We start from the raw sequence: 14,458 nt of genomic DNA on the forward strand, positions 1-14,458 counted from the left end.
TTCCCCTGAAATGTCATTCACAACGCAGTTTCGTTGTATGGGAACGTAACTTTTAGGAGACATGGCTGATAATGTATGATAAGCACAAGAACATAGTGTTTGTAAATCACATCTCCATCCTGGTAAAGAAAACTGAGTACAGCTGTATTGAAGGACCAATATGTAATATATTTACTGTAATAAATCATGATATGTCATCAGAGATTAAGGAAACATGATGAATTGAAATACTGGCTGCTCCGACAACAATGCTACAGTCAGCAAGCAGATGATTATTGTAACTGAACTTTTGTTGTTGTGCATCATTTCTCATGCAAATTACCATCTAATTGACATTTGTATATTTATTAAATGAATACAAAGTAATGAAATGGACCGCTTCACTATTTACTGGCTCGCCGCCAATTCTTCTGCCTTTTCCCTCACCGAGGGCAAGGTATTGCCGTTTTTGGCCGGCTCTGCTGCGCGAGCGTTCACTTACGCGCTTTACGTGGCATTACGTGACCAGACATTATGGCAGGCACGTGACGAGAGGCTTTCCCCCGTGCACATTTGTTTATTATACAGAGAAAATTACTTTCTTTGTGCATGCAGCGTGAGCCTCAGATATCCAGCCAGAAAGCAGACGAGTCTACAAGGTAAAGTATCAAGGTAGTAAAGTAAAAAAACAAAACTAAAATTCAACGTTAGTCTAACATAGTGTGAAAACTTTTTTCCACATGTTTTCACATATGAAAAGACCGAAAATGAACACTGTGAGCGGACTACTTGATTACTATAAGCGAAATATTCAAACAGCATTTGTATAGGAATGTTTCTGTCCCAAGCTTTTCGATCCATATAAGCATTTGATTACTGTAACCATGATCACTATAAGCGGTTTCCACTCTAGTTGGCGTCACTTTAGGTTTTGGCAACAAAACCACTTAGTTAGGTTTAAGAAAAAACAACATGGTTGGGCTTAGAACTATTACATTTTTCAAGTGAAAGTGAAACTGAATGTTGTGAACACGGGACATGAACAAACAGCTGATTGTAACGTGAGAGTTAAATTTCATAGGACAGGACACAAACAACAGTCTCCTGGATGAAAGCCTTGTGTTTGTTGTCCTTGGTGTGTCATTTCGCTCTTGGGTGCTCTTTGTGGTGCTATCACACGCTGACGGCCGTGACAAAGCCGCAGTATTTGACACCCTGGGGATGGGACCGAGAGGTTTCTATCTGCAACCTAACCGCTTGATGTTGCTAAATCCTAAACAATGTTCCTTTAATGACAGTTTTCACTGACTCCAGTCACAACAACTCACCACTCAACCCACAGATACACACATATCTGCACCAGGACTTTATTTAATTATATTATATTATATAATTGTTTTCAAATCCTCATTAGGAAGTTGATTCTTATGTTATGTGGTATATTTAAAAAGAAGGCATAATAATCTTACCTGGACTCTGCATGGTGGTGATTATGGTGGTGGTGGTGATGGTAGTGGTGGTTGTCTCGTCTTCATCACTGCCGGGCCTCACATTGTGCTTCAGTCCAAGCTGATCTGGCCTCCCTACATCTCTCTCCCATGCAGCAGTAGAAGGGATGGTGGCAGCATGTTCTGGATCTTTCAAAACCACACTGCTGACTGGAGCATGGGTGTTGGAGTGAGAAGTGGCCGCTAATGCTTGCATTACAAGGGTTGTTTGCATGTTGGAGCTGTCGGCACTCTCGTGTGAAGCCCTTTTATCACCATTATCCAGCGGAGTACCGGATGGCAGGGTTGAGAAGGTGGGCTGAGAGTTGGATAACCCGCTGTCTTCAAAGTAGGTTGGCTGACCCTGAGGGCGTTGGGGGGGATTCCTGTAGAGTTGATGGTGGTTCGGGACGTTGACAGGTGGGGCGGTCGTGACAACGGGGAGCCTGCTGCCTGTGTCCTGGGTGGTGGGGTACAGGCTGGCCCCACTCTCTGGAGGGCCCCCCGGGGTGATAGATATACCATCCTCAGAGGCAGAGGCTGCAGAGAATGAAAGAGAATAACAAATGTGGTCGGATGGATGTTGATTCGTACCACTGACTCAATAATCGTTTGGCCGTGCAGGTACAGAGATTTCTGGCTTCACTTTCCTGCCTTTTCTCTGCTTTGGCTCCATTTAGATGGAGATAACTAAAAGAACACACTGCCAGGCCCACTTTCAATTGGTTAGTGATGGAGAATGGTGCTAGAGCAAGAAACCAGCCCGTGTCATAACAAATCACATATCTGCAACAAAGGCCAAGAAGCCTTCAATCCAAAAGACACAAAGTGCCAAAACAGCCTTATTCCAGTGATATTTAACAGATTTAACATGGTGATGTGCCAACCTTTTACTTGAAAGTCAAAAACAGTGATTTATTTTCTTTTTGACCCTGGGCAATAATAATTACAATGTTTACTTTTTATTGGAAAAAATAGCCATAAAATAATCTTTCTCATCTTTCTTCTTCATGCTTATTTTACCTCTTAATGCACCGCTATCCCCATTTGTATATTAAGGTGGCCAGCTTTTTTTTCCACTTTTGAATGTGGTCAAAGAAGACGTCATAGAAACTGGTTTGTTTCAGGCATACTCCAGCCTCAAACTTAGTGGGCCCTATAGCGCCCATTCTTCTCATCCTCTGGGCATTACATATGCACATATCCTGTTGCCTTTAAGTACCTCAGGTACAGAGAATAGACTATACACTGCATGAAAAGATAAACATGGCCGCTTCGGTATATTTAACCTTGAGCTCCTTTAAAGTTACAATGTGTAACATATGGCGGCATCTTGCGGTGAAGTTGCAGATAATACAACCTCTTCCGTTTGCCAAGCGTGTAGAAGAACTACAGTGGCCGACGTGAAAACATGAATGGCCCTATCTAGAGCTGTTGTTGTAAGCTGTGGGTCATATGGAAAAGACAGAGTACGTTTAGCTCTGAGAATATCAAGTAAATGTTCAATGGAAGTTGCAGTTTGTGCAGAATTAAATGCTGCAGCTCCTCAAGACCAACAGAGGTTACTCGGACCCACCTACAACACAGGGCTTCACAATTGTATAATAATGCAGAAGCCACCTTAAGGCCTTTGTCATTTGAGTTTATATTGTACTTTAGTGTGCATGTTACCAAACAAATTTAAAATTAATCAAATTACCACAAATTGATTGGCACACAGTGAACCAGGGGCCTTTGGGGCCCTGAAGGTCCCAGGGAAGATGCCCACCACTTTGTCTAGTTGGTAATCCAACCTTGGAAGCTTTTTGCAGCAGTGTGGAGTAGATGAATTTCCCTTTCCATGAATCAACTCACCATAATGCATCATGACATATTGTTAAAGCCTGATGTGGTGGAATTGCACATTATGTCGCACTGTATACAAAAAAAAATCCCTTATTTTATTGATTTTGTGTTGAATTCAGCAGTTGCTGTCAGCTGCAAACCTGGAACGACTGACCGGACATTTCTATTAGAGTTCTGCTATAATTAGACTTTGCTGCTGTGTAGAGTTTATTTTAATGGCATGCCACTATAGGCCGTGCACGTATGTACATTATGAGTATATATGACTATGTGCTGCCCACCAACCCTGTTTCTCTACTCAAAAGAAGAGATTTATACTGTGCCACTGATTTATCTCAGTCTCGAATTGTAAGTTTTATTTCACAGAGCTGCAGTGATTTTGACAGCAGAAAGTATAACTTCATAGCCAGAGAATAAATCTGAAATTCAGTCACCCTCTTTATCTCTCCCCATTCACTGCTCTGCTTCACTGTACTTCACTCTGGCATCAAGGCAGAGAGAAACCTGTCTCATGCTTCTGGATGGAGACAGGACCATTCACTCACACAGCTCTGCGTCCATTCCATCTTTCCTATTTCTTTTTCAACACTTCTTTATGTAGAGCAGTGCATTAGTGCTGTTACACCACTGTGAATCAATTGGCAGACTGAGACGCTACAACCCAAACAATTCTCGTAAATTGCTCACATTAGCGGCTCCTTTCCTCCCCATCCTCCTCGTAATAAGACTTAATATTCATTCCTGAGGAGATTTGATGAGCCGCTATAATTCTCCCAGTGTAATGATCAGCGCTCCCCTCCCAAGTGCACCTGTGAGATCTAATCTGAGACCCCTTCAGGAGGCTATCATCCGCCGAGGGAAGTCTTATGTTTCTTTAACAATGCTTCATTTCCACCATAATAGCTCCCACTTTCTACCGGCTAATAGCTATCTGCTTCAAACAATCAGGGTTTATTGTAGCTGAGCCACCCAGCACCTCGCTTCTCAAACACACACACACACACACACACACGGCTCTTTGCACAGAATCACACACATTGGCAGGTAAATCTACAAGAAATACAATGAACGAGACAGAATCCCAAATTGACTGACTAGAGGTCTGTCTTTACCCCGCTGCCACAAGGCGTGAAAGAAAATGTACACTGGGTGAACGATGTGTTTTGTCAGTTCCTTTGGCTCAAAGTAAATCAGATGTGTGCATGAAACATGACAGATGCAGTGGGAGGAGACAGCTTTAAAAATTTATATCCATGGTCAAGGGCGTGCAGTAGGTTTGCTTTCAAAAATGAGGGAAAAAGTTAAAATCAGGGGGTTTTCTTACCAGCCAGCAAATGTGAATGTGACATTATTTTTTTTTGCATTTACCCACATTAATCTCAACCTAAGAAAACACAAAAAACTTATAACCAGCGTTGCCAGATGTACGATAATTATTGTATTTGTGTGATAGTTTTGCCCCGTGTGATGTATGATCAATAATGCCAAAGATGCCATAATGTATAATATAGGGTTGTCAAAGTTAACGCGGTAATAACGTGATAATGCAAATTTCTTTTAACGCCACTAATTTCTTTAACGCATTAAATATTGAGAGAAACTGTGTAGCTTTACTTTGACACTAGGAGTCATCATTTAGCTCTGGAGTGTTAAATAGTGGGAGTTAGGCTAATATCTTTTTACATATTGTGTCATTATGACTTCACATAGCTTAGTAGTATTTCTATAAATCTGCATTGTAGAGCATGAAGAAGTTGTCATTGTCTCCCTCTTGTGTTTCAGTTCATCCTCATTCATATGCACACTGATGCATCAAGGTGTCCCAATATCTCCAAAAATCACATGAGCGAAGACTAGTGTGAGGGCGTACCTGTAAAATGTGGGATAAAGCTTCGACCAAAATAAAAACTCAACACTCAGTTTGTAATTAAGAAACCTGTACGGCCACACTGAGTCATAGCGTCCTCCTGGCTGCATCCCACAGGCTCTCAATAATCTTCCCTCAAAAGCGTTCGTGGTGCTGAACTTGATTGTATGTGCAAAAAGTGATGGAAATAGTTGTGTGAACTAAAGATGAAAAATGGGAGCTTGTGAGTGAAGTTTGAACCCCACCTACATTCACACCTCAAAACACCTGGTGGCCAGTCACAGCGAGTGTCAAACGTCACTACAAACACTCGAACAGCGGTCTCCTGGTTGAAAGTCCTGTGTTTGCTGGACCCATCAACCTCTCCACCCGCCCACCATAAGTGAGCTTTCTCGCTTTTTATTACACAGCTGTGTGGAATACTCAATTCTGATTGTTCAATCGCGGCATTCTGCGGTCTATAACTTCTGTATAACAGACCATTGCTATGTATAACAGACCGTTGCTATGGGCGCAGCTCTGATGTCAGACTCTGGCGAACCGTTTTTGTGTCAAAATATTGATTTCTTAAGTAAGTAGCCGTGTAATAAGCGGGATAATGTACAGCTAGCGGGTCATTGTTGGGAAAGAATCCCCTTCAGGGCAATGAAAGACCCTTCCGCTCCACGTCGGGGTGCAGCATCGCCCTTTCGGGGATTCTTTCACAACAATGACTGGCTCGCTGTACATTATCCCTTACTTTTTCTACGCCACTAACTCTTGTCGTAGCATATTTATGCAGAGCGTTTACATTTCAGTCGGTACAGATTACAAATGTACAAATGACGCAAGGAAGGCATTCTTATTGAACGCTAAATACCTTGCGCATTATCGTGGCATTCATATGCCTTTTCCTATGATTGGGCTGGTTAAGTGTTCGTCTCCACAAAGGATACAGTTTGTGCTGTTCCTTTCCCTTGCTTTCCCTTCACTTCAGCAGCAGTTTTTATAGTCTTTGTGATGCAGCAAGAGGAAAAATGTGACAAGGGGCAAAGCACCTTAAGGGACACTTTGATGTCTTTCCCCTGGGCTATCAGAGAGCCACAACAGAATTTAAGCCTCCCTTTGAATAAACCATGAGTCCAATACAAATCCCAATCATTAAAGTTCAGAAGAGTTTACAGTAGGAGACAAAACGGCCAGGAAGACAGGATCCAAAGCTTGATCACTGGATTATTTTTAAACTCTCTCCATGGAGTCATTCAGCTGAAAACTACAGTATATAAAACACCTTTCTGACTTAATAAGCATTCTTATCGCAGTACATGAAGGTGTTTTTGTGCTGTGAGGAGAAAAAAAAAAGTGTCTGGATGTCCTCCTTAAATACACATAAATATTTTAGTAACCGACATCAGTGCACTCGGGAAAGGTGATTTTTTTTCCCTTTGGAATATTCACATTTATTTGTATCCTGAATGAACAAAATAGAGCACTTCTTCCGTGTGACTGTATAGCGAGGAGCATCTGGATCAAGCAGGTGTCTTGCTGTGGATGAACTAAAAAAAGACATGAAAGGAAGAAAAGAAGTCAACTCCTTCTGTGCGTTTTAACAGGATTTCTTTGATTTCGGCTCCTCCAGCTAGATTGGCTGACCACTTAATATGTGTGTGCAGCACGAGAGGACATGGAAGAATTGAAAGGATAGCAGCAGGCCATGGCAACGTGCTTCTGACACACTCTAACTACAGTGGTGAAAGGGTCAAGAGTTTGTGTGTGTGTGTGTGTGTGTGTGGTTTTGTGCTTCAAAGGATAATCTGGACAGGCGAATAAAACCAGGACGTTTTCACACCTGTAGTTTGTTTGCTCTGGTCCGAATCACGGACCAAATTGTTATAATGTTGCATATTGCCTGGAGTTTGGTTTGTGTTTACACGGCAGCATTTACAAGCGGACCAAAATTTTGGTGCGCAAAGAAACTGCTCGGCAAGCGTAGGCACTTTTGCAGTAATGTTGTCTGGTGTTGAGATGCACAGCGCAGCTCGCTACCGGTGCTGGTTTAATCCAAAAAGGCGCAATGCTTTCTCCAGTTGGGCCGGATTGAGGTCGGATCATGTTCTCACCACAAACAAAGCGTACCGAACCATACTGCAGTTCGTTTGGAAGCGAAACCGAGACCCCCCCTTCAAGGAGGTCTCGGTTCGCTTGTTTTGGTGCGCAACCAAGTGCGATTGCTGTGTTCACACCTGCTCAAACGAACCGCACCGAGAGGGTAAACGCTCCAGGGTTCGATTCAACCGAGCTAAACAAGGCAGGTGTGAATACGAATAGTTTGTCCCAATGTAAGCAATCTGAAGATACTGCACTAGATTCTAAAATAATGTCTCACATGGTGAATATAATGAAATGTACACTCCCACAGCACTAATTCCATCAGTATAACAACAGAATCATGTCCTACTCACCACTCTACTGCTCTGAGTTACTCTTCTCTAATCATCATTTCAATTGTCTACTCTGCCGTTATTTCAATCACTATTAAGCTATTACCAATTAAACTCAACACTTCCTGCACATGTGTCACATTACAGTTTTTCTCATTTGCTTTGGCTCAATTCTCGAATGAATTTTTTTTTTTTTTTTTTCAAAACAATAAGTTCAAATCTCTGAATAATTAGTTTGTTGTTCACATCAGATTCAAATTTCTCATTCATTCAGCAAATTGCACTTGCACGTGTCTTACTGATCAAAACTGATGAGTTGACTCTCAGTGAAACTGTTGTATTATTCATAACTTATAAACATTCTTTCATCGTTTGAGCAGTCACATGCAAAATGATCCATTCAATTATCAAAGTCAGACATATAGGACATATATATTTAATAAATATCTATGACATCCCATTGTTATTATCATTTAGTATAAATTGAGCAATTCCTCTGGAAATCGTACCTTACTGTACGGATCAAAAAAGAGAAATCACAATGATATTTCCTTTCTTTTTTTGTGAATCTATCTATGAATCTAGCAAATGAACATTATTATGGAACAGGCTTTCCAAATTAATGGTAGTGTAATATGTATAAATAAATAAAATGCTATGTTCATTGCAGTATTATCAATACACTAATGCCAATTTAATGGCATTTGGTTTTCATAGATACATGGATAGATACTGTAGATAGATAGATAGATAGATAGATAGATAGATCAGAAAACAGGGAAGTTTCTTACTAAATATGAGTAAATATATGGACAAAATTAATATTAGCTCAATTTATCCGACTCGTTTAAATGACTGGCTTATACTTAAGGTCCCCCGAGTATATTCTGACTTTGTAAAATCTGCCTTTTTGTTTAGTGCTCCAGATTCTTGGAACAACCTTCAACACACTTTAAAGATCGACACTCTTCCAACCTATATGCACAACTCAAAACCATGATCATAAACCATTGTATATCACTGTGCAACTGTTTTAGGTGAATCTCTTTGTTTTATCATATGTTTTATGTGATAGTTCCCTGTTTTTATCTTTGCTTTATAGTGTGTTGTGTGACTTTCCCTGTTTGTATCTTGTTTTATCACATTTGCATGATTTTCTCTGTTTTTATCTTGCATTTTGTATTTTGTTGTGTAATTGCTTTTGACTTGTCTGTCACTCGACAGAGTTTAAATAAAGGTTAATAAATAACAACTAGCTTTTTTTCAGGAGATTTCAACCACAGTTTTCTTCAGTGGATGCTACTGCACTACGGAAAAAGCTAGATACTGTCTCCAAGATGATTAGCAAATTATTAATTATACTAAATACTAGTTATGGATAGAGGCCTGTCTATATACTGTAATATAAGCCAGTTTCAAATAAATACCTGGTTCTCTCTGCAGTTGAGGCTGAATAGAGCAAGAATAATTTCCATTGCCCATTTTAAGTTTATGTATAAACACAGAATATTTGTAGCACGTTTTCGATTTTTTTGTATGAGGAAGAATTGATTGCAAGGCATACAAACCAGACTCTTAATCCAGTGTTGCCTGTAGCAAAATGTTTTTCACTTTAAAATTTCCCTCATCGTATTGATCCTGCTCCTAACACACCCGCAGCGAGGGACACTCATTCATGCAATCTTAATAATAGCAGGTATAGGCAACCACCATTATATCTAAACACAAGCCTCTCAGCCTCCCCGTGGCTCATGAAAAACTGAACACCAGAAACATTACAGGAGTCAAAACCTACATTGACAAACTTTGCTTTGGTACAAACAGCTGAATCTCTTTTTATCCCAAAACATCTGCAGCAAATAAATGAATGAAAGGTGTATTTTATTTGTCACACAGCATGTCGTATGTCCTTGTTTGAAATGTACGAGCCCAACAAAACATCACAATAGACTGGATGGTGCTTTTGCATGATTTATATTTAGAATATTGAATAGAATTTTTTTTCAATTGAAGTCCCTATTTGCTTTCAAAATTTATGAAACACCAGAAGCAGTACTTTTACTGCTAATGTAACTACTTATATAGTCCTATCACTCTCACTATTGCCTCTACTACTGCTGCTACTGCCATAAATCATATTATAACAGCTACTAATTACTACTACGTAATATTGGTGTAAGTACATGTACTCAAGTACTGTACTTAAGTACAATTTTGAAGTACTTCCTGGAAAGAACTATTTAATAGAGGAGACTAAGACAAGTGTGCGCTTGATACACTTCAATAAAAAGTCTATACAATGACCAATGACAACCTTTCAGTGGCACGGCACTGCTACGAGCTGAATATCCTCCCCGGTGCTGCAGTTAATGTTGTTCTATAAACGTTTGTGGCGTTTCCTTTGATTCGGAGTCACACCATTTTAACTGATAGACTATACATGTGTGATTGACACAATGAAGACCATTGCAAACTTTTAATAGCACTTTTTAATCCTGGAACTTCTCTCTCCATGCCAAACACAACCTGTACAAAGGGGAAACAACCTTGCGCTCCCTTATGGGCCTTTCACACAGAACGCGGTAATGGCACCACTGCACTCTGAAACCCATTATTTTCAACGGCTTGTGGGGCGCAACAACGGCTTTTTGTTGTGCCCAAAGTTCAACTGACGCAGCGCACTGTGATGTGCGCTGAAACCAGCGGCAAGTGCAACGCAAAGTTCTGTGTGAAAGGCCCATTACACCAAAGACGCACCACCAAGACGGATCCAGCAGCCGCAGGCCGCCGCTACCCTCCACGATACTTAGCAATGTGAGGTCACTAAAGAATGAAATGGACGAGCTGCGGATCAACGCTAGTGCTTGTTAAGAATACCGTGAGTCAGATATCAGGGTGATTACTGAGACGTGGCTTCATCGGGACATTCCTGCCTTTTTGTGTGAGCTGGAAGTTTTTTCTCTCATTCACTCGGACGTGAGTGAAATGATAGGGAAAGGCAAGAGTCGGGGTATGTGTCTTTATCATTGATAAATGGTGCAGACAGTACATGATGCATAACACTGTTTGTAACCCCGATGATGTGTGTGAGTTTAAGACCCTTGTATCTACCTAGAGAGTTTGGGAATATCATCTTCTACACTGTTTATGTCCCATCCAGCGGCAACGCTGCAAGAGGAGCTGATTAAATCACCAACTGTGTTCACCAGCAATTACTACGCACCCCCGAGGCCCTGATTTTCATTTTAGGAGACTTTAATCATTGTAAACTCAAACTGTCACTTCCCGGTTTTCAACAATATGTTAAATGCGAGACACGAGGATAAAACTCTAGGCAAATGTTACGGCAATGTGAACAACGCCTACGTGAGTAGAGTCAAACCTCCACTGTCAATCTCAGACCATAATACAGTGCACCTTATCCCCACGTACAGAGCTGTTCTCAAATGTATAGCAAACAAACCAAGACTGCAAATATTTGGACGAGCATATAGAGTCTCTCAAAGGATGTTTTATCTCTACTGAGTAGATTATCTTTCATGACATGGGATATAAGGAGATTACTGAACAGAATGTTTCTGCAATGAACTCCAAAAAGCTCTGGGACACTATGAAAGCAGTCACCAATATGAATCTAGTTAGCCTTATGCCTTAGCACTTCTGATGACCTGCAAAAAGCAAATTAATTAAATGACTTTTATCTGAGATTTATCTGCTCTACTGTTGCCACATATACAGTATACAGTATATATATATATACTTATATATATACCGTAATCAATGTCTAGCACCCTAACCAGTCTGCGGCTACGCAGCCCCATAGGCTACAAACTGCGATGCACTGTGTGTTCTGACACCTTTCTATAAGAACCAGCATTAACTTTTTCAGTAATTTGAGCTCCAGTAGCTCTTCTACTGGATCGGACAATACGGGCCAGCCTTCGCTCCCTATGTGCATCAATGAGCCTCGGGTCCGACCCTGTCACCGTTTCCCTTCCTTGGACCACTTTTGGTAGGTCCTGACCACTGCAGACCGGGAACATCCCACAAGAGCTGCAGTTTTGGAGATGCTCTGACCCAGTCGTCTAGCCATCACAATTTGGCCCTTGTCAAAGTCGCTCACATCCTCCTTACGCTTGCCCATTTTTTCTGCTTCCAACACAAAGTTCAAAGTTCAAAATGTTCACTTGCTGCCTAATATATCCCACCCACTGCCAGGTGCCATTGTGACAAGATAGTCTATGTTATTCACTTCACCTATCAGTGGTCTTAATGTTATGACTAATCAGTGTATTTTAGCCATCTTTGGCAGAAAAATTATTGTAGAATGAATACATTTCTTTCTTGTATTATTGCTATTTGTACTAAAACTACATTTACTACCACTACTCCTGTTATTACTACCAGTAATGCCCTACCACGTATTGTTTTTTACTACCACTTGTTCAACCACTGCAACTGCTTTTCCTACAGTTAATTATAATATTATTAAAATTATTACAACTACTATTACCCCTCCTACTTCACTTACTACAACAGTACTTCTACTACCCCCATGATTGCTACTGTACAGCTATAAATACCAACACTCCTGTCAATACTGATACCAGTACTGCAGCTACTACTCTCACTACAATAAAATCACATCACTCATCTTTAAATCTCTCCATAGATACTAATAAACAAAGACGCATACAAGCCAAGCATTATGATGATAGAAATTAACCGGCCATTATGTTGAAGGGCATTTTAACTTTGTGTTTAGAAGCATAGTGGCTATAGTGGGAGTGTACATACGGTACATGTACTGTATATCCGCGTGGTGGTATACAGTGATGGTATACTATAGTGTTTGTGGTCAGTTTTGTCTCATAAAAGTCCTTCTAACCAGCGCTACAAGGCGGAGTCTCTTTATTCTCCTGAAAGCTGTTAAACAGTCTCCTTTCCACTCCTGACACCTTTGGAAAAGGTCACTCTCTCATCTCCATAATGACCGAGGACAAAGACGAAGCAGAGTGGATCAATATGCAGCTCCAGCTCATATCAGTGCAGATGCATTGATCTGCTGCTTAGAGAGGAGACGAGCGATGCTCTGTGCCAAGATACTGCCTGGCCTGTTTTTCTAGCAGCAGATGAGAGAGGCAGTGGCACATGTGAATATCTAAAGCAGGCACCCACTGCCTAAAACTCTGCAGTATACCCAGTGGGCAACTCCAGAGTGTGAGAAGTGAAGCAAATGCAGAAGTGTCTTAAACTTGCGTTCTTTCTAACAGCCAGCAAGGGGCGACTCCTCTGGTTGCGAAAAGAAGTCTGATTGTATAGAAGTCTATGAGAAAATGAGCCTACTTCTCACTTGATGTATTACCTCAGTAAACATTGTAAACATGAGTTTATGGTCTCAATCGCTAGTTTCAAGTCTTCTTCAATACAGCATGATGTTCATTTAGTAAATTCTTGCTAATAATACACAGTAGATACAGATGGTGAGAGTTGAAGGAGGAAGTAATTCTGTACACTGTCATGGATGTTTACAATGGACAGTGTGGTTCATCATTTTAGTGTTCGCCTTTGTTTTTTCTTTAAATTAAGTTTGACTTTTTGCCTTGACAGACTTTGTTGTAGTGATGTCACCGTGCTCCCAGATCTCAGCCGTTACTTTGGTGAATACAATATAATCACAACCTCTTGGTATGACAGCCAAAACTATGAAAATAAGTCCCAAATTAAATTAAAAACCTTTCAAGAGCCTAAGTCTGTAGTTTCCTCACGAACCATAGAAAGCGCGGTCCTCACTGATGTGTAATCTAGGCATTCTGACTGAAACTCGCACTCATGAGTCATGATGAAAAAAAAATGAAACAATCTGCCAGCAGTTAATTGAAACTGTGTGTGTGTCTTTGTCACCAACTATGTTCAAATCCTCCTCCCAGAAATGCCTTTCTTTCTACTCCACCTCTCTCTACATCTTTGCTTGTTTCGTCACAAACATTCACCCTTGAGCTACAGATTAGCAATGCCGGCTCTTTGTGAAGCTGTACAAAGCCTGAGCAATTAAAGGCTCTTCTCTCGCTTAACAAGCTCTAATCCAGACATGCTTTTATTGCATTTGATTTTGCTCGCTGTTTGTGCCAAAAATGCTGAGAGACAGGGACCCTGCTCTTGCTCTAAGTGTAGCAATAATCAGTAAGGATTCAGACTCCGCTCAGGTTCTGGCAACTGTCACTTCCCCAGCTATGGATGGCAAACAAATTAATGTAAAAAAAAAAAAAACAGCCCCTAGAGAGAGGCCTGGATCCACCTATCAAACAACGGCAAATGGAAATTGTTTGGCAGCCTTGCGCCTCAGCAATGCCAGGAATTGTGATTTAGAGGGAAAGTACTTTGAGACAATACAAAGCAATGCTCTCTATGCTGGATATGTCTGACCTAGCGTGAATTCATTCAGACCTGTGGAAATAATTGAATGCTAACTGGGAACAGATTGATAACTGGATGATGTGGCAAGCACACAGGTGTATGCTGTTAATGGTGAAGTGAAATAAAAGTGGCCATTGCCAATGTCTGCGTGCATAGATAACAAGCAGGGAGGAATTCTATTCATACGGTCCTCAGAAAACAAATAGAAGCACTATTCAAAGCACTAAACACGAGCTGCATGTTGCTTTAACACCTCAGCAACACCATACATTTAGAGTCTCAATATAAAACACAAGTAACCCCGTGTTTACATACAACAAGCATTGCCATTATGTGTAGATTCTACTCGAACGCAGCTTTAAAGGGTAAATGTATGAACAAAAAGCATGTTTCACCGTGTATGAGAGCTTACGTGTGCTCTCTGAAGGTCAAGTTTAGTATCT

The 14,458-nt window shown here is 40.8% G+C and overlaps 1 protein-coding gene across 1 annotated transcript in view; it reads right to left on the bottom strand.

Moving 5' to 3' along the window:
* The window catches only part of LOC119491725 (seizure protein 6 homolog), a 177,419-nt gene that overhangs the window by 106,478 nt on the left and 56,483 nt on the right, over positions 1-14,458 (bottom strand). The window contains exon 2 of the mRNA XM_037775926.1: positions 1,449-2,006. Coding sequence (XP_037631854.1) covers positions 1,449-2,006 — 558 coding nt within the window. The remainder of the gene's footprint in view (positions 1-1,448; positions 2,007-14,458) is intronic.

This window comes from Sebastes umbrosus, chromosome 7 (genome assembly GCF_015220745.1).
Source record: "Sebastes umbrosus isolate fSebUmb1 chromosome 7, fSebUmb1.pri, whole genome shotgun sequence".
Classification (NCBI taxonomy): Eukaryota; Metazoa; Chordata; class Actinopteri; order Perciformes; family Sebastidae; genus Sebastes; species Sebastes umbrosus.